The following is a 21,971-nucleotide window of genomic DNA, read 5'->3' on the forward strand; positions in this document are numbered from 1 at the left end:
TCTTTTAGAATGGGTCTATAGGAGCACCCTTTCTTTTAGAATGGGTCTATAGGAGCACCCTTTCTTTTAGAATGGGTCTATAGGAGCACCCTTTCGTTTAGAAAAGATCTATAGGAGCACCCTCTCTTTTAGAAAGGGTTTATAGGAGCACCCTTTCTTTTAGAAAGGGTCTATAGGAGCACCCTTTCTTTTAGAAAGGGTTTATAGGAGCACCCTTTCTTTTAGAAAGGGTTTATAGGAGCACCCTTTCTTTTAGAAAGGGTTTATAGGAGCACCCTTTCGTTGTGAAAGGGTATATAGGAGCACCCTTTCTTTTAGAAAGGGTATATAGGAGCACCCTCTCTTTTAGAAAGGGTTTATAGGAGCACCCTTTCTTTTAGAAAGGGTCTATAGGAGCACCCTTTCGTTGTGAAAGAGTATATAGGAGCACCCTCTCTTTTAGAAAGGGTTTATAGGAGCACCCTTTCTTTTAGGAAGGGTATATAGGAGCACCCTTTCTTTTAGAAAGGGTATATAGGAGCACCCTTTCTTTTAGAAAGGGTATATAGGAGCACCCTTTCTTTTAGAAAGGGTATATAGGAGCACCCTTTCTTTTAGAAAGGGTATATAGGAGCACCCTTTCTTTTAGAAAGGGTCTATAGGAGCACCCTTTATTTTAGAAAGGGTCTATAGGAGCACCCTTTATATTAGAAAGGGTCTGTAGGTCTATAGGAGCACCCTTTCTTTTAGAAAGGGTCTAAAGACGCACCCTTCCTTTCTAGAAGGGTCTATAGACGCACCCTTTCTTTCTGAAAGGGTCGATAGGAGCACCCTTTCTTTCAGAAAGTATCTATAGGCGCAGCCTTTCCTTCATAAAGGGTCTATAGCAGCACCCAGTTTATAGTTTTCTCAAGGTCATACAAAAAGTCTATAAAAACTCTATGTTTATTGTAGTGTTTGGGTCCTCCAAAAAATTTTATAAAAAAAATGTTTATGGCAAATTCGAATATTTTACTTATGTATGTATGTATTTGTGGGTGGCAATTTGATTTTGAGATATATCGATGTAGTTTTTCTTGTATATTTATTACGTTTTAATATCGAATATTTTTTGAGCATCCTGGCGACGAACAGAAATCATGAAAGCAGAAAATGCCACACCACACAACCCAATGACAACAGAATTCCACATAAACACATTGACAATGGTTTGGGTTCTAGAAATTAATGAAAATTAATTAGAAAAAATTCTCAAAATTAGTATCCAAGCTTACGTGAAAACCTTGCCCTTGATGATTTTGGTAAAATCATTACTCAAAGCTACGGCCTCTTCAATCCAAAATAGAGGCATTACCAAGGGTCGTAATTTACTCATAACTGGAATTTTATCAATCGGCTCCACATCCAAATTAAATTGCAGACGCTTGGCTATGGCCAAAGGAGTGCCGGAAATCTAAACAACGTCAAAAAAAATTTTAATTATTTTATAGTTCAATTGGAACTTCGAGGTCGACACCCACAATTTCAAAATCTATAAAAATGCCATGTTTCTTCTCATCCGGCTGAAGACCCTCAACATCGGCCAATAACTTTGGATCGCCATTTAGGAAATGTGGCTGCGATGCAATCATGGGTGTTTCATTGCACAACGACAAATCCATGGTACCCTTGTGGGGACACACGTCTGGGTAATCTTTACAAAAGCAGTGATTTTCGGGTTCATTCTAAAATAGAGAGTGAGAGAGTGTTTAATAAAATTTGATTTTTTTTTAATTTTTGTTGCAATTCCTACCTTAACATCTCCCAAATCCATAACATAACGTAAAGCCGGCAAACCATTATAGGTGGTTTTCTTTTGAAACTGTGGCCCCAGTGACCTACACAAATCCGGTGAGAATGACCACAAACCATCACTGGGTTTCATTAGTGGTGCAAACACAGTTGAATCCGTGCCACGTAGCTGATTACACTCATCCTCTGGCCAAACATTTAGCTGTTCATCATTATCGAATTCCAGTACCTTACCAACCATGCGATAGTCACGGGTACCACGGGAAACCTTGAAACGACCGCCATCACTGTGGTTGCCCTGGGTGGTGAAAGATAAATTTAAAGAAATAATGGCAAAACACTTGATCTAAAACAACAGAAACACCTTTAGAAGACGTGTATGTTCCCAAGGTCTTTATAGTGAAGATCGACAAATCTTCTATAAGAAGGCTCACTGGTATTTGATAAGAATACCATTGGTTCTTATATTAGAAGACCAACCGGTCTCAAAAAGAATACCAAGTGGTCCAACCAACTGGTCTTCCATAGAGGGATCATTATGTCTTCTTTAAGAAGACCATTAGGTTTTCAATAAGAAAACCATTGGGCCATTAGGTCTTCAATAAGGAGACCAACTGGTCTTCTATAAGAAAAGCAACTGGTCTTCTTTAAGAAGACAAAGTGGTTCTCTATAAGAAGACCAACTTGTCTTCTATAAGAAGGCAAACTGGTCTTCTGTAGGAAGGCCAACTAGTCTTCTATAAGAAGACAAATTGGTCCCCTATAAAAAGACAAACTGGTCTTCTATAAGAAGAACAACTGGTGCTCTATAAGAAGACCAAATGGTCCTCTATAAGAAGACAAATTGGTCTTCTATAAGAAGATCACCCGGTTCTCTATAAGAAGACCAACTTGTGTTCTATAAGAGGACCAACTAGTCTTCTATAAGAAGACAAACTGGTCTTCTTTAAGAAGACAAAGTGGTCCTCTATAAGAAGACCAACTGGTCTTCTATAAGAAACAACTGGTCTTCTATAAGAAGACCAACTGGTCTTCTATAAGAAGACCAAATCGTCCTCTATAAGAAGACAATTTGGTCCCCTATAAAAAGACAAAAGACCTTCTATAAGAAGACCAACTGGTCTTCTATAAGAATACCAAATCGTCCTCTATAAGAAGACAAATTGGTCCCCTATAAAAAGACAAAATACCTTCTATAAGAAGACCAACTGGTCTTCTATAAGAAGACCAAATGGTCCTCTATAAGAAGACAAACTGGTGTTCTAGAAGAAGACCAACTGGTCTTCTATAATAAGACCAAGTGGTCTTCTATAAGAAGACAAACTGGTACTTCTATAAGAAGACCAAATGGTCCTCTATAAGAAGACAAATTGGTCCCCTATAAAAAGACAAACTGGTCTTCTATAAGAAGAACAACTGGTGCTCTATAAGAAGACCAAATGGTCCTCTATAAGAAGACAAATTGGTCTTCTATAAGAAGATCACCCGGTTCTCTATAAGAAGACCAACTGGTCTTCTATAAGAAACAACTGGTCTTCTATAAGAAGACCAACTGGTCTTCTATAAGAAGACCAAATCGTCCTCTATAAGAAGACAATTTGGTCCCCTATAAAAAGACAAAAGACTTTCTATAAGAAGACCAACTGGTCTTCTATAAGAATACCAAATCGTCCTCTATAAGAAGACAAATTGGTCCCCTATAAAAAGACAAAATACCTTCTATAAGAAGACCAACTGGTCTTCCATAAGAAGACCAACTGGCCTTCTATAAGAAGACAAACTGGTGTTCTAGAAGAAGACCAACTGGTCTTCTATAATAAGACCAAGTGGTCTTCTATAAGAAGACAAACTGGTGCTTCTATAAGAAGACCAAATGGTCCTCTATAAGAAGACAAATTGGTCCCCTATAAAAAGACAAACTGGTCTTCTATAAGAAGAACAACTGGTGCTCTATAAGAAGACCAAATGGTCCTCTATAAGAAGACAAATTGGTCTTCTATAAGAAGATCACCCGGTTCTCTATAAGAAGACCAACTTGTCTTCTATAAGAGGACCAACTAGTCTTCTATAAGAAGACAAACTGGTCTTCTTTAAGAAGACAAAGTGGTCCTCTATAAGAAGACCAACTGGTCTTCTATAAGTAGACAAACTTGTCTTTTATAAGAAGACCAACTGGTCTTCTATAAGAAAAAACTGGTCCTATATAAGAAAACCAACTGGTCTGCTATAACAAGACCAACTGGTTTTCTGTAAGAAGACCAACTGGTCTTCTATAAGAAGACAAACTGGTCTTTTATAAGAAGACCAACTGGTCTTTTATAAGAAGACCAACTGGTCTTCTATAAGAAGACCAACTGACCTTCTATAAGAAAACGGACTTGTCTTCTATAAGAAAACGGACTTGTCTTCTATAAGAAGACCGACTTGTCTTCTATAAGAAGACCAACTGGTCTTCTATAAGAAGACCAACTGCTCTTCTATAAGAAGACCAACTGGTCTTCTATAAGAAGACCAACTGCTCTTCTATAAGACCAACTGGTCTTCTATAAGAAGACAAACTGGTCTTCTATAAGAAGACCAATTGGTTTTCTGTAAGAAGACCAACTGGTCTTCTATAAGAAGATTAACTGGTCTTCTATAAGAAGACAAACTGGTCTTCTATAAGAAGACCAACTGGTATTCTATAAGAAGACAACCAACTGGTCTTCTATAAGAAGACCAACTCTGGTTTGTCGTGGCATCTGACGTTCCTCAGCTGCAATAGAGGGGGATGTACTCCGAGGACTTTATTTACACTATATTGGCTTATGGCTTTAGCATCTGCCTGTTGATCTAGGGGTTCTCTCCTATATTGTTGGACCTCCCTCTCTAAAGCATGAATATCTTTCCTGATATGCTTGAATGTGTCGGGCATAGCCAGCAGATGGTGATTGGGATGGCTCTCACGGTAACATCCAGGCAAGTACTGCAATGAAAGCATCTCACTGTGTTGCTTTAGTTGGAGGACCTTGTTCCTGATTTTCAGTTTGTCGCAGATAGCTGCGGCGTGCGCGGTCGAATTGAAAGTAGTGTCGAATGTGACCCATAAAATTTTGAGGGAGTTTGTGGTCGAAATTCTGCTACCCTCGACCACGACATTCAATTCTCTTCCAAACTACACTGTCCATGTGGATAACAGAGTGGGTGTAGATTTTGTGGCGAAAATCAGCATATTCCTCGCGTGGAAAAAGGTTGTAATATCGATCAAATAAGAGTTCAGTCTCTCACAGATGTCATCAAGGATGGTACCTGACGCCAGGATCGTGCAATAATCCGCAAAGGTTACGATCTCGATGTCGTCTGGAGGGGGCGGAATACAGGAGAGGTAGAGGTTAAACAGTTCCGGAGATATCACCCCACCTTGGGTAACTCCTTGTTTCACTCTACGTGGTTTGGACTTCTTATTCCTGAATTCCACATACGACTGGCGTCCACACATTTAGTTGACTATCCAACGTTTCAAACAGCCCTCCGTCTGCTCAGTGTCCTCAAACAGCTTGGAGTGCCTGACTGTATCAAAAGCTTTTGATAAGTCAAGCGCCACCATCACTGTTCTATCACACGGCGGTCTCTGGTTGAGTCCTTGACAAATATATGTGGAGATGGCGTGCAGCGCTGTTGTCGTGATCGGCAGATCGGCAACTTGATAGCTATTCCTGATACTGGGGAGGACTAAGGCCTCAAGGGTCTTTGCTACGGGCGACAAAAGCGAAATCGGCCTGTACGTTTCACTATTGCTGGCATCCTTTCCAGGCTTCCGTAGCGGGACCACCCTGGCCATTTCCCAGACTTCGGGAACAATGAGGGTGGATAGCGACAAGTTGAGAACTTTAGTGAGATACTCCACTCCCGGGTCATCCAGCTGCTTCAGCATTACCATGTAGATTCCATCAGTGCCCAACGCTTTGGATGATTTAGCGTTCCTGAAGGCATTCTCAACATCATCCTGTGCAGGAAGAGATCTGATGCGACGTAATACTCTCCTCTTTGCCCTGTTACTCTCGGGGTGCTCGAAAAACTGTCGATTGTAATAACTTCCGCACCTTTTAGGATCAGTCAACGTAACGTCGCCAAACGTGACTAAGTTCCTATCTTCCATCCTTCCAGGGTTCGAGAGTGACTTAACCGTTGCCCACAATTCACTTATTCCGGCTCCAATGTTGCAACTCTTCAGATGATTTAACCACTTGTTCCGCTTATGTTCGCCGACCAGCCTGTTAACTTCCAGTGTCAGCTCCCTGACTCTGGGGTCATTGGGTTTGGCTAGACGAAGCTCATCACGCTCATTTGCTAATCCCGTCGCCTCTGCTGGGAAGTTTAGTCCTTTCCGCTACCCGAACATCAGAAGGATTGGGCAGTTCTCTGAAGCGGTGATTGGTGAACTCTCTGAAACTCGGTCAATCAGCTTTCCTGTGATTGACGAACGTGCGGCGTTCAGAGGTGATGAAATCGGGTGGTCTGATAATGGCGACAAATATTATGGGGAGATGGTCTGATCCAAGGGAGATGACGGGTTGCCAGGTAACGTCATTTGTCAGGTGACACGATGGTTATGTCTGGGGAACAGTGACACTCTCCTCTAATTCTGGTAGGGACGACCTCATTGACCATGCAAAACATAGAGCTATCAATCTGCTCAGCCAGCGCTGTACCCCTCTGGTCGTTTCCGAGGGCCGAATGACACATCTCATGATGCGCATTAAAGTCCTCCAGGCCCAGACGATTATGACCTTTTAAAAGCGGACTAATCTCAGGCTAGTAATCTGAGATACAGCTATTTCTTGGCGGTATGTATACGTTCAGCAACTCTATCTCAGCAGTTCCACACATGACTGCTACCTCCATACATTCCATGTACGGGTCATTAGAGACGGGCTCAAGCGAGATAGGTATGTTTTGGACAAACTGGTGCAGTAGGAAAGCTAATCCCCTACCTCCACTTCTGGTGCGATCCTTCCTTAACACGTTGTAAGCTACAGTTGTTGTTGAGCTTGGTTTCTTGCAGCACCGCTACCTTGATGTTCTTCCGACTCATGAAATTTACTATTTCCTCGATCTTACCTCGGAGTCCTTTGCAATTAAATAGCAAAAAGGATGCATTTTCATGGATTGGGACAACAACGCTGTCGAGGGGACAGCGGGGGAGTTTCGTAATCTGACGACGACTCACTGGGGACTGTATTCACGCAACATGGTTCCTGCCGTAGTCCCTCACATGGACACGTCCAGAGCAATCCCTTAAATTTACCCACTCCTGGCATCTATTGCATCTCACCGAAGGTTGGATATGGTTGAAGATGCGGATGTGATAAACTGAGCACAAATAACATGGTCCTGGGTTTTCCTCCGTCCCGACACGGACCAAAATAATTCGGAGTAGGCATTCCGGGATATACTGCTCCCAACACAGAAACATACATCCATCTAGTCTTCTATAAGTAGACCAACTGTTCTTCTATAAGAATACTAACTGGTCTTCTATAAGAAGATCAACAAATTTTCTATAAGTAGACCCACTGGTCTTCTTTGGAGGTCCTTCTTCTAGAGGCGTTCCTGGAAGAATACAAAAATTATTTTCAAACTAGTTTACTTACCGCTCCCAATAACGAGAACTTAAAATGCGTTTCATCCACCTTCTCAGCTCCCTTAACGGCACCGGTATGAAAATTCAAGCAAATAGCTTTAGCAGCAAAATTATCGCTACCACAATCGACATCAATACCACGAAAAAATATATCCATTACAGGGGCACGTATAAAAGGACTTGTTGGCTTGAATATTTCCTCCAGACCTTCGGCGATCATATTAAGCATGGCCATTTTATCACGTTTTATGGCAATTCCCATGACCTAAAAAAAGAAAACAGACTCTCATTATTGCGGGAAATAGTGCCTTATTTCACTGGCTTCAATAGCGGGACCACCCAGTCAACATTCCCGACTTCTGGTACAGCATGAGTGGCGAACGACAAAATGAGAGCACATGTTAAATACTCAACTCCTGGTTCATGCATCTGCTTAAGCTTTACCATTGAGATTCCGTGTTGGATGATTTCACAATTCGGATGACATCTATAACATCGCTCATCGTAAACTGTGGAGGTTCGTTCTCGGCTGAGAGGAATCTTAAGCGACGTAGAACTAGTCCTACTAGTATGTTGACTTTAAGAGGAAGTTCTCTAACTCTTCCGTCTTCAAGATTCGTATGACAAAGGTGAACACGCTCATTTGCTAGTCCCGTCGCCTCAGATAGGAAACTTTGTCTAATTTCGAGTATTCGATCAGTATCTATGTGCGCATGTATCGAGTGGCTGCAGCATTGATGAAGTTTTCTTAACGAAAACCCTATTCAGCCGGGCTGAATAGAAGTTTTCTTAACGAAAACCCTATTCAGCCGGGCTGAATAGAAGTTTTCTTAACGAAAACCCTATTCAGCCGGGCTGAATAGAAGTTTTCTTAACGAAAACCCTATTCAGCCGGGCTGAATAGAAGTTTTCTTAACGAAAACCCTATTCAGCCGGGCTGAATAGAAGTTTTCTTAACGAAACCCCTATTCAGCCTGGCTGAATAGAAGTTTTCTTAACGAAACCCCTATTCAGCCTGGCTGAATAGAAGTTTTCTTAACGAAAACCCTATTCAGCCTGGCTGAATAGAAGTTTTCTTAACGAAAATCCTATTCAGCCTGGCTGAATAGAAGTTTTCTTAACGAAAACCCTACTCAGCCTGGCTGAATAGAAGTTTTCTTAACGAAAACCCTACTCAGCCTGGCTGAATAGAAGTTTTCTTAACGAAAACCCTACTCAGCCTGGCTGAATAGAAGTTTTCTTAACGAAAACCCTACTCAGCCTGGCTGAATAGAAGTTTTCTTAACGAAAAAGCTATGCAGCCTGGCTGAATAGAAGTTTTCTTAACGAAAACCCTATTCAGCCGGGCTGAATAGAAGTTTTCTTAACGAAAACCCTATTCAGCCGGGCTGAATAGAAGTTTTCTTAACGAAAACCCTATTCAGCCGGGCTGAATAGAAGTTTTCTTAACGAAAACCCTATTCAGCCGGGCTGAATAGAAGTTTTCTTAACGAAAACCCTATTCAGCCGGGCTGAATAGAAGTTTTCTTAACGAAAACCCTATTCAGCCGGGCTGAATAGAAGTTTTCTTAACGAAAACCCTATTCAGCCGGGCTGAATAGAAGTTTTCTTAACGAAAACCCTATTCAGCCGGGCTGAATAGAAGTTTTCTTAACGAAAACCCTATTCAGCCGGGCTGAATAGAAGTTTTCTTAACGAAAACCCTATTCAGCCGGGCTGAATAGAAGTTTTCTTAACGAAAACCCTATTCAGCCGGGCTGAATAGAAGTTTTCTTAACGAAAACCCTATTCAGCCGGGCTGAATAGAAGTTTTCTTAACGAAAACCCTATTCAGCCGGGCTGAATAGAAGTTTTCTTAACGAAAACCCTATTCAGCCGGGCTGAATAGAAGTTTTCTTAACGAAAACCCTATTCAGCCGGGCTGAATAGAAGTTTTCTTAACGAAAACCCTATTCAGCCGGGCTGAATAGAAGTTTTCTTAACGAAAACCCTATTCAGCCGGGCTGAATAGAAGTTTTCTTAACGAAAACCCTATTCAGCCGGGCTGAATAGAAGTTTTCTTAACGAAAACCCTATTCAGCCGGGCTGAATAGAAGTTTTCTTAACGAAAACCCTATTCAGCCGGGCTGAATAGAAGTTTTCTTAACGAAAACCCTATTCAGCCGGGCTGAATAGAAGTTTTCTTAACGAAAACCCTATTCAGCCGGGCTGAATAGAAGTTTTCTTAACGAAAACCCTATTCAGCCGGGCTGAATAGAAGTTTTCTTAACGAAAACCCTATTCAGCCGGGCTGAATAGAAGTTTTCTTAACGAAAACCCTATTCAGCCGGGCTGAATAGAAGTTTTCTTAACGAAAACCCTATTCAGCCGGGCTGAATAGAAGTTTTCTTAACGAAAACCCTATTCAGCCTGGCTGAATATTAATTTTGTTAACGCAAGGGTGAAGCAAATCCTTTCCCTATATTTTTAACTGTTTTCTGCAAACTTTCCCCACAGTGTTGTAATTTGTTACCTGTATCAATGGATGTGGAAAGGTCACGACTTCTTCACCACTTAAGCCTAAATCTGGACGAAAAATAAATGTGTTACGCATATTATATTCAACAGCATCTTCTTCTTCAATATCTTCAATGTCGTATTTATCTTTCCATTCTCTGAAAAGTAGAAAATACAAAAAATCATGCATATTAAAATATAGCACTGTGAATAGATGTCCAAACCTACTCAAACACAAATGGTCCAACTTCTTGCAGTTTGGGTTTGCCACCCTCCTGAACTTCTTCGGGGTTTGTAACATTGAAAACATAAATGGAAAATTGTATTGAAATGGGAAATTTCTCCCACATTTTTCGAGGATCTGAGCCAGGTTTCAAGTTGATTTGCTAAAATGAAAATATCGATCCTTAAAAAGGCCTTGTATGCTTTATTTTTGCACTTACACTCTTTATAATTTTCCTCAGCAAGTGAGGAAAGGCAATACCCAAACTAATACCAATTGCGGCCAATATAAAACTGCCTATGGCAATTTTTCTATAAAATGTTTCGGTCATTTGTTAGAGTTTTTGTTTTCTTTGTTTTTTTCCGAATATTTCACACACCAACTTTATTAACACCTGTCAGAACCAAACTGTATTGATTTTCATTGAAAACAAAGCCTTTTATACCCGTAACCCATCCTTTGTCCTGTGCACATTGAGTCAATTTCAATTAGACGCCAATTATATTTGAATGTGAATATTTTCGAATGTCAACTATTATTATTATAATAAATTGTTGGGATAACAAAAAAGGCAGGTTTGAGATATTTTACAATTTTTAATTTAAGGGCGTTGTTGTTGATATTATTTTGAATAATAGTTTGGGCGGACTCTATCAATTAGTCGGGGTTAAGTTAGGTTATGTGTTTTTTTATTTGTAACAAATTACCACCTACATATGTCATGATCTGAATATTTTATATTTAGACATAACAATGAATATATTAAGTAATTTGAAAGATAATTACAGAATTGGTGTCTAGTAACAATTAATTGTATATTCATCTCCTCTTCTTTAAAAAAAGAACTCTTCAAATATTCTATAAATTGAGAAGCTCTGTAAGATTTTTTTAAAGAATACGATTATGCCTATTTGCGGAGAAAATAACTGGACAGCGGAATTTTATGCACCCCATATTTTTATACCCTTTAGACTAACGAGGGTATATACACTTTCATACGGCCAAATGTGCCTCATCGAAATATCTGTTTTAGACCCCAAGTACAGTGAGCGTCAAAATAAAGTTTCCACCTCTCAATATGTTTTTATTGCGTTATTACACCGACATAGATATATTATACGTATAACATATAAATGTAAATTTTTTAAGAAAATATTGGGCCGTTCCAACGTTTCGTTAGGGAATAAATGAAGATTACCAAAATAACCCAAAATTTGACGCGTGAAAATAAAGTTTATACTTTTGCCAACAAAAGAACTTTTCTATTTCTTTAACAAAATGAAGGGATATTTTTGCTTTTGAATTTATTTTTATTACATTCGAGCCTCCAAACAATAAATAAACGAGTGTTTTGGTGTAATTCGGTGTTTTTTCCCCATTGGACCCGTGGTACCGCTTTCGTGTAATTTTGGCATAAAATAGGCCTCCATTTAACTTTTTGTCGGATTTTTTTTTCGGCAAGTACTCAATGGATTTGTAGTCTAGAGACCTCAATGAGTGATCCGATATACATAGGTGTGAAATATAGCAACATGTTATTCAGAAATATGGGCCAATGCTTCAGACCCCTGCCTATATCTTACGTAAACCTTTGGTATTAGTCCCATTCCTCTAGACTAGGGCCTTTAATATCGTGTCAATATGAGTGGAAAGTATTGTTCTCATATCCCGAAACCCATAAGAGCCATTTATCCGCTCAACGTTACTGTCATGAACCCCCCGAACTATGTCCGAATATTAACAACACGCAGAAAAATATATGTTAGAAAGAGGTTTGGATCCAAACATAATTTGTTTGTGTCCAAACAAATATATGTTTGCAACATTTTGTAACATATCTCAATTTAATATGTTTGGGTCGTCGTTTTAAGGCATTTTTAAGATATTTGTCCCATTTTACCACCGAATTGGTTGTAATTTGGTATTTTGTGTCTTCAGAGGCCAAAAAACATTCCTACCAAAATTGGTTTATATAGGTCCACGGTTTTAGTATTACCCACATATAACGCCCCATATAAAGTACGCGTCATTATACCCTATACCACAATGTGGAAAAGGGTATTATAAGTTTGTTTTGGTAAAAATTCATGTAACACCGCGAAATATTCGTCGGAGACCCCCAATGTGGTATACCAATCTTCATATCTCGACGAGATAAAGCGATTTTGAGATGAGTGTCCGTCCGTCCGTCTGTCCATTATAAATTGTAAACACGCTCCAGGCCGCAATTATGGACCGATCGTCACGAAATTTTGTATGGAGGTCGGGTTCAGATCAGAATAGATCCCTATTCTTATTGGTGATGATCGTGAAATATTTAGCGGGTGAAATGGACCAAAAACATAATATTTATCCAATTTTCTAGCGACTCTGTAGGTCTCAATAATAGTCCGATCAACGCGTAATTTTAAATAAGGTAAGAGTATATCACAAAGGAGAAGCTTGAAATTTGAGATGGCGATCGGATAATATTTAGAGGGTTAAATGGACCAAAACTTTTGTGTGAAAATTGTGAAAATTTTTAATTATATCTTAATTCCTGGAAGTGGCATTCCGGACAAGTGAGATATACTTGAAAGTGGAACGCTTGACCTTTCAATTGATGCCAATTATGTTGGTGTGCATGATCAGATAACAGAGTTACAGCCCAATATATTTCGTTATTTGTTTGTAGTGTAATAATAAACTCGCTAGAAGTCGCAATTATACATCAATAGTCACGAAATTTTGCACCGGATAAGAGTATAGATCGAAAAAGATGCCTACAATTTTGAATGATGATCTGATATTCTTTAGCGGGTGAAATGGACCATTACTTTTGTATGAAAAATATACAAATTTTATTTTTGGTCGATATTTTAATTCCTTGAGGTCATATATATTTCGCAAAGTAGCCTACATATGGAAAAAAAAACTACTGACCTTTCCTCTGATGTAAATTGCAATAACGTGTTTTCTAGATAACGGGCCTACTGCCTAGTATATAATGGGTTCTGTGTAGTAAGTATTATACCTTACATCTATGATATTTGATAATTAAATTTTCACAATCATTGAAAAGAAGTTCCGTGGAGAGCGATTGTCCAGGGATAGTGGTATAGGGTATCCCATGGTCGGCTCCGTCCGACTATAGACTTTTCTAACTTGTTTTGGGATATAGAAGTTCAAGTTACATTTTTAGTTTTTTTTGTTAGGTTATCACGATTAGCTTGAAAACGGTTAGTCTTATCGAAGTGGGATTAGAGAAAATCTTATAGCTGTGAAAATTCTCTACAAGATTTGCGTTTTCAATTTTTCTTAGGTTGTACCATTTTTGAGATATATAAGTTTAAGTTGGGAAATTGCAGTCCATATCTCAATAATGGTAAAAACTACGAAGATATCATAAAGGTCAATCTTGTAGAGAATTTTCACTGCTACAACATTATTTTTCCAATTTTTATAGGACTAGCGTAATATTTTGTCCATGCCTAGTTTAATTTCGAAGATGGGCATTAAAGTTCAAAACTTTTCGTTTAAATGGTGCGCACGATAACTCTCGAAGGCAGTAACCGTGTTGGTCCATATTTTGCACATCTTTTTGCAAACACTTGTATTCGCTGCCCCATTACGACGGTATAAGTATTTTCAGGGGCAAATCCATAATTCCTAAGAAAATAGCCCTAATGCTGAAAACCACCCTATGGCAGCATGTGTAGTGACTGGAGCGTACGAAAACTCTCGAACGGATCAGCCGATTGGGTCCAAGATTGGCAATACCGGCACACATTCCGGTACCTCCCCCAATAGTTAAAAACTTTTCTATAAAATGCACACAATAACTCTAAAAGACAGTAACCGATTTGGTCCATACTTTCAACATATGTACATATATTAGGGCGACCCATAAAAAACAAAATATTTTTATTTTGGAGCTCCTACCTCCAAAATTTGTTTCGATTTGATCCAAAAATCTTTTATATGAAATTTTACGGGAATTGGTTAACGTTAACCCGTATCTACCGAGCGATCTTTGTTTCCATAGTAATTTGTATGGGGTCAAAGGTGCATTTTGACGAAAATTCTCTAAAGGCCGCAATTATGGTCCAATCGATGAAAAAACTTTAGCAGTTCATTATTGTGGCTAAAAATGATCTCTACAAAAATTTATGACGATCTGTTAACGGTAACCCGTGCTCTCTGGCCGCTCTTTATTTTTCAAAGAACTTTGTATGGAGACCAAAAACGAATTTTCCGAAAATCGCTCTACAGGCCACAATTATTTTCCAATCGATGGAAAAAAGTTTACCAGTTCATTATTATTATGGCTGAAAAATGAATCCTACAGAAATTTATGAAAATCTATTTTCTTTAGACATATATTTGACGTTAATTAAGTTTCATGTTAAATAGTGAAAAAAAAAACCTGATGTACGAATTAATAGTGGCTAGGGCTCGTATCGTTCTACTACTTTGGGTACCTCACACACAAAATATCGGAAAAGTGCGGTTTAAGGTCTGCTCTCAAATAGCTGTAATTTGCGACAGGTTGTATCCGCTGCTCCCATTAGGACGATACAAGTTTTTTCAGGGACAAGTCAATACTTCCTAAAAATGACCCGATGTTGTAAAAATCCCTACGGAACCATATGTAGTGGCTGGAGCGCCGATTCGGTGAAAAATTTTGCCCACGTAATATTTTGTCCAAACTTAGTTTCAGTTTGAAAATTGGCAATATGTCATGGATGTCCCTAGGATGCCTCTCCCACAACACTTTAACAAATTTATACCGATGTCACTCCTTATGGTCCTGATTACAGCGATATTATGCTTTTCGTGGGAAAGACCATGCTTCGTGACATAGTGGTCCAAAAACTCTAAGTTATACGGTGACAAATTGAAATGTCTAGTGGCGCAATATCACTGTGCAACATTTTTAAGGTGATCTTGCGCAAACAATTCGAACTGAGAATTTTTTGAAAGTACAGACCAAAACGACAAGAAGCCCTAGTTGGGTTTTGTTGTGTCAGATCCAGCTCGGATTTTATGGCCCCATCTAAACATCTAAATATTGAGCTTTTAAAGAAATTCGGGGCTATATCTCTGAAACCAATGCGAATCTTCTTCTGACCTCTGCAGCAAATTTGTAGATAAGGACAAGAATAAAATATTTGGATAAATAATCAACTCGAAAAACTACATTTATTGCCTCAAATTTCAAAATATATGCAAAAATTCCACAATATTTATACCTTTCGCACCGTATCTCCAAAACCGTTAATTATACCCTACACCACTATGTGGGGAGGGTATTATAAGTTGGTTTTGCCCAAAAAGTTTGTAACGCATCGAAATAACGGTCGTAGACCCATACTTATATATACCAAAATGAATGTCTCGACGAGCTGAGTCGATCTGGCTATGTGTGTCCGTCCGTCTGTCCGTCTGTCCATCTAAACCTTGTAATCACGCTACAGGTCGCAATTTTGATCGGATCGTCAGGAAATTTTGCATGTTGATGGGGGTCCCGGAGGGGAAGAAGCCTATTGATTTTGGTGATGGTCGGATAATATTTAGGGGTCGGAAAGGGCAAAAAACTTAGGTGGATAAAAAGACAACGTTTTTTTTCCAAAGCGAATATCTCAGCTTCTATATGGAGTATACCAAAAGCAAAACCTGACAATTAAAGTAGAAAATATCACCTTTCTAATGATGTAAAGTAGGTGCTCGTAGGTGGTAAACGACGAAGATATCACAATAGTAGCAAATAAAACGCCAATTTTCATTTTTGCGACTTTAATTATATTGACGAATATGACAGCTTTAGTTGTAAACTTTCCAAAAGCAAAGCCTGACTATGAAAGTTGAAGATCCCGTCTTTACAATGATGCAAACTAGGTCGGCGTAGGTAACCAAATGACGGAGATATCGCAATAGTCGGTAACACATCCCATTTTTCTATTTTTTTGGAAATCACGCTATTGGTCGCAATTTTGATCGGATCGTCACGAAAATTTGAGGGTTAATGGGGGTCTCACAGATGAAGAAGCCTATTGATTTTGGTGATGGTCCGATAATATTTAGGGGTCGGAATGGGCAAACACTTATTTGGAGAAAAGTCAACATTTTATTTCAAAGCCAATATCTCTGTTTCTTTAAGAGGTATATCAAAAGCAAAACTAGGCAAGGAAAGTAGAAAATATCACCTTTACAACGATATAAAGTAGGTTGTCGTAGGTGGTCAAATAGCAGGGATATGACAATAGTCGATAATGCATCCCATTTTCCGATTTTTTTGTAATCACGCTACAGGTCGCAATTTTGATCGGATCGTCACGAAATTTTGGGGGTTAATGGGGGTCCCAAGGAGAAAGAAGCCTATTGATTTTGATGATGGTCGGATAATTTTCAGGGGTCGGAATGGGCAAACACTTATTTGGAGAAAGGTCAACGTTTTATTTCAAAGCCAATATCTAAAGCAAAACCTGGCAAGGAAAGTAGAAAATATCACCTTTACAACGATGTAAAGTAGGTTGTCGTAGCTGCTCAAACAACAGAGATATCGCAATAGTCGGTAATGCATCCCATTTTCTGATTTGTTTGTAATCACGCTACAGGTCGCAATTTTGATCGGATCGTCACGAATTTTTTGGGAGTGGATGCGGGTCCCACAGAGGAAGAAGCCTATTTAGTTTGGTGATGGTCGGATAATATTCAGGAGTCGGAATAAGCGAAAAGCTTATGTGGAGGAAAGTCAACGTTTTTTTCTTATGCGAATATCTCCGCTTCTGGTTGGAGTATTCCAAAAGGAATACCCGTCAATGGAAGAAGAAAAGATCTCGTTTATATTGATGAAAAGTATGTTGGCGTAAGTGAGCAAACTGAGATATTGCAAAATTCAGTAATAAACCCAATTTTTCCATTTTTTGTATTTACGCTACAAGTTGGAATTTTGATCGGATAGTGACAAAATTTTGGGGGTAGATGGGGGCCCCACAGAGGAAGAAGCCTATTGATTTTGGTGATAGTCGGATAATATTTTGGGGTCGGAATGGGGAAAAACTCATTTGGAGACAAATTCAAAGTTTTATTCTTTGTCAATATATCGGCTTCTAGTAGTGGTATTCCAACGGCAAAAACTCTCAATGGAAGAAGAAAATATTACCTTTACATTGGTGTAAAGCAGGTTGGCGAAGGTGGTCAAACAAGGGAGATACCACAATAGTGGGTAATGCATCCAATTCTTCCATTTTTGGCAATCAAGCTACAGGTCGTAATTTTTATCGGATGGTCACGAAATTTTGGTTGCTTATGGGGGTCCCAGAGAGAAAGAGGCATATTATTTTTGGTGGTAGTCGGATTATATTTCCTAAAAGAAATGTTTACCAGTGAAAAGCTTACGCACAGGGGTAGTGGTGTAGGGTATCACATGGTCGGTCCCATCCCGACTATAGCCTTTGCTCACTTGTTTTTTCTGAATATTTTCTTTTGGAAATATTCCCTGGAAAGTAATACACAACTCTTCAGAACATGTCATTGTTGTAAAATGCATCTATGCTGTTGTTTTCAGTACATTTTTCAACTACGATTTAATAAAAATGTCAATAATGTAGCGAAATCCGAAATGCGAGAATAAACTGTTGGTGTGAACTGTGTTTGAAATACGTGTTGTAAAATATATGATGCACAATACCGCTGAAACAACATGAAGTAAGCATTTTCTTTCAAAAGATAAGTTCTACTAGTTTAGGGCTACAATATTGCCAAAGACAGCAACGCCAAATTCGTTTCTAAGATAAAGGCCTGATAAATGCAAAAAGTGTAGATTTGGCCCGGTTTAGATGAGGCCATAAAATCCGAACTGGATCTGACAGGACAAAACCCTACTATGGTTTTTGTAGTCTAAATATGTACTTTAAAAAATGGATACTGGAAGTTGTTTGCATTTTCAGTGTTGCATTGTGTAATGCTATTATGAGTTTTGAATATTACCTTGTTGGGCGTCCGGATTATTAAAAAAATTCAAAAGCCCCGAAATTTCAGCTTCAAGATGTCAGCATCAATTTTAGGTGGATGCAGTGGATATATCGAAAAAGCATGCACTAGTATCATGTTTCCCGTGGAGTATTTTTTGAGTCTTTCTTTGGACATAGGTCTATAATATCTAAGGTTAGCCAGAAATCGAAAGGGAGCATAAAAAACTTGTTGGCTTCAACCCATTTTCTACATTGATGCAAACACAGCTTCCATTTAAATTAATTTTAATGGTCGACATTATGGAATCCCTCCTGAAACACTTATTTTTATAGAATTTCCGTCATACTATAGTTCGCGAATTCTGAAAAGGTGAAACTCGGATTCATCGATTGTAAAACATTTTTGGTTTTACCATATGCACTTTCATACGGTCTCATCGAAATATCGGTTTCAGACAACTTAGTTTAAGTTCGAAGATGGGTCATATTGGTCCACACCTACCGGTACTTCACCCACAAAGTTCAAACAACGATAACTCTCGAAGGGTCATAACTTGGCATATGGTAATATTACTTCCATGCATAGATCAGGTTTGCATATCGACTAAATCGGTATATTCCTTCGTGTATCTCCCACACAAAATTTTAAAAAGGTTCGTTTTGAAATTTACGACGGCCCATTTTTTTCGCGGACAAGTCCATACTTCCTGAGTTAATGGCCCAAAAGCTCCAAAAAGGCAATCGGCGCCAACTAAACTGGATAGTACGTAAGATAACCCTCGAAGGGAGAAATGGTTCAGTCGAAACGTTGAACATCGTATTGTTTCTTACACATTCGGATTACGTCCGAATATTGACTAAATCGGACCACTCTTTTGGGTACCTCCCACACAAAGTTTGGAAAGAGTTCAGTCCATACTTCCTGAGAAATTAGCCCAAAAAGCGCAAAAAAACGCTAGAGACGTCAAATATATTGTGTTTACTTCTTTTCTTTAGGTCTGAGACTGAGGTATGTCTCTGTCGGCACAGCTGACAAATACTTTCTTACTCGTTTTGATTCTTACTTACTTAGCTGGACAATTGCAGAACATTTGTTCCAAAAGCCGAACTAAGAAAAGATCTCCATTCGCTTTTTGGAATAACGCGTCTTTCCATCTCTTTTTTCACTTGTTTGCTCGATCGAAGCCTTGGCCTGCCAGTTCTGCGTGTACCGCCATGTGACCCGTATTTAAACGAATTTTTAGCGGGTTCATCATCGCTCATTCATATGATATGGCCTAGCCAACCTAATCGTTGCATCTCCGTCAACGCAGATTGGCCTGTAGATCTTCCGAAGAATTTTTCTCTTAAACACACCAAACACTGCCTTATCTGCTAGCACAATTACCCAGGATTCGGAACAATACATTAGCAAGGGTAGTATCAGTGTTTTGTAAAGCGTTGTTAATTATCATTACAAATACAAAATGGTTCGTTTTTTTGTAAAAAATGTCCGTCCTTACATTTTTTTCTTCACTTTGATTTCTTAAGTGAGATTTCTCACTAGAAAATTTCCTCTTTTTCTCACTTTTTTACATTTATAATAGCTACTTTTCTCATGAACGTGAGCTTTGTTCACCCCTTTGTTGTTTATGGTAAGTAGAGAAAATATTTACCGGGTATTTATTTAGGTATTTACTATATTAAATCGCCAATACAAAATCTTACACCCTATATCTGGGTGGGTACCAAATATAGGGTAAAAACACTTTATCTGCCGAACCACTTGACGTAGGCTGACGAAATTTGGCTCAAAACTTTCTTTTATCAATAGTTTTAATGGTATTGAAAATAGAGTCCCTGGGTCTATGTTTTGATATAGCCCCCATATAGCCGTACCTCCCGATTTAAGGTATTTTCACCTATTAGCCACATTATACAACCACATTGGCTGTAATTTGGCACAGTGAGCCCTCAAGGAGTATAAAATAAGCTTGCAAACATTTGTCAACGTAGGTTCACGATATCTTATAGCCCCCATATAAGGGTACCCCGATTTCGAGTATTTACCGAAATATAGGGTAAAAACTCTTTATCTGCCGAACCACTTGACGTAGGCTGACAAAATTTGGCTCAAAACTTTCTCATATCAATAGTATTAAAGGTATTGAAAATTGAGTGAGGGAGGTACGGTTATATGGGGGCTATATCAAAACGTGGACCCAAAGATCCCATTTTGAGTACCAGAAGTTATTTGAAAAAACAAAGATTTCGGTCCGTACGTCAATTAATTCGGAAGATAAATAGGTTTTACCCAACTTTTGGGTAAATACTCGAAATCGGGGTACCCTTAAATGGGGGCTATTAGAAAACGTGAACCTATGTTGACAAATTTTTGCAAGGATATTTTGTACATATTGAGAACTCACTGTGCCAAATTTTGTCAGCCTTCGTCGAGTGGTTCGGCAGATAAAGAGTTTTTACCCTATGTATATTTGGGAAAATATGTACTCGAAATCGGGGTACCCTTATATGGGGGCTATAAGAAAGCGTGGACCTACGTTGACAAATTTGTGCAAGGATATATTATACTTCTAGAGGACTCACTGTGCCAACTTACAGCCAATTTGTTTGTAAAATGTGTCTAATAGATGAAAAATACCTTAAATCGGGAGTTACGGTTATATGAGGGCTATACCAAAACATGGATCCAGGGACTCCATTTTCAATACCTTTAATACTATTGATATAAGATAGTTTAGAGCCAAATTTTGTCAGCCTACGTCAAGTTGTTCGGCAGATAAAGAGTTTTTATCCAATATTTGTGTAAATACTCGAAATCGGGGTACCCTTATATGGGGGCTATAAGAAAACGTGGACCTACGCTGACAAAATTTTGCAATGATATTTTATACTCATTGAGCAGTAAAAGAGTTTTTACCCAAGGTTTGGGTAAATACTCGAAATCGGGGTACCCTTATAAAATTTTACAAAGATATTTTATACTTATTGAGGACTCACTGTGCCAAATTTCAGCGAATATGATTGTAAAATGTGGCTAGTAGGTGAAAAATACCTTAAATCGGGAGGTACGGTTATATGGGGACTATATGAAAACATGGACCCAGAGACCCCATTTTCAATACCAGATGTTCTCTTGATATAAATAAGATTTGAGGCAAATTTCGTCAGAGTTTTTACCCAACACTTGGGTAAATACTCGGGTATTTACCCACTAGTTTAAAGTATTGGAAAACTATCCATTTTGAAACGATTTCACAACCATAACCCAGAAATAGGGTGTGAGATGTTGTATTGGCGATTCAATATAGTAAATACCCAAATAAATACGCACAAATGGGTATTTACCCGGTATTTACCCAATTTACCGGGTATTTACCCATTGGGTATTTACCCACTGTCCATCTCTAATAGTAAGGGAAGAGTGAGAACATAACAGCGCTCACGGCGATATGATGTTTATAGTTTGGACACCGCCAAAACACGTGGTGTCCGGATTATCGAGATTACGCTGTAATTTCAAAGTGGTTTATGCGGACCCTTTTTTACTAGTCAAAACTTGGTTGATTTTCGTATCGTCAGTTGCTTGGCAAATGAGTGCAAATGTGTGAAGTGTTATGTTTCTTAACGCCGTAGTACATAACAACTGCGAAACTACGTGCTTCAAAACGTCAAAATTGTGCATTTTCAACGCAGGAAAAAGCAAACAGGTATACGATACGGAAGTCAGCCCTTCATTCATTCCTGCTACAGGAAATATTTTTTAAGAAAAAAGGCAAAAGGTAATAACCCTAATGTATATCCTTGCCTTTAACCCAATAGCAAATAAAACGCTTCTTCATGTTTTTGTTTCGTTTCACATCAAAAATTTGTTTTAAATTTTTTGTATATTTTTTATTATTTT

The 21,971-nt window shown here is 38.7% G+C and overlaps 1 protein-coding gene across 1 annotated transcript; it reads right to left on the minus strand.

Annotated features, from left to right (window-relative positions):
- Positions 1–1,032: 1,032 nt before the first annotated feature.
- On the minus strand, positions 1,033–10,721 carry LOC141387634 (sensory neuron membrane protein 1-like). The gene is made up of 8 exons (XM_073957582.1): positions 10,333–10,721; positions 10,118–10,275; positions 9,906–10,047; positions 7,404–7,658; positions 1,772–2,068; positions 1,500–1,703; positions 1,254–1,432; positions 1,033–1,196 (listed from the first exon to the last, which is right to left on the minus strand). Exons 1-8 carry the CDS (start codon positions 10,441–10,443, stop codon positions 1,067–1,069), a joined length of 1,476 nt encoding a protein of 491 aa, XP_073813683.1. The 5' UTR covers positions 10,444–10,721; the 3' UTR covers positions 1,033–1,066.
- Between the last annotated feature and the right edge of the window lie 11,250 nt (positions 10,722–21,971).

Source organism: Musca autumnalis, unplaced genomic scaffold (assembly GCF_047663935.1).
Source record: "Musca autumnalis isolate F117 unplaced genomic scaffold, ASM4766393v1 scaffold_5, whole genome shotgun sequence".
Taxonomy (NCBI): Eukaryota; Metazoa; Arthropoda; class Insecta; order Diptera; family Muscidae; genus Musca; species Musca autumnalis.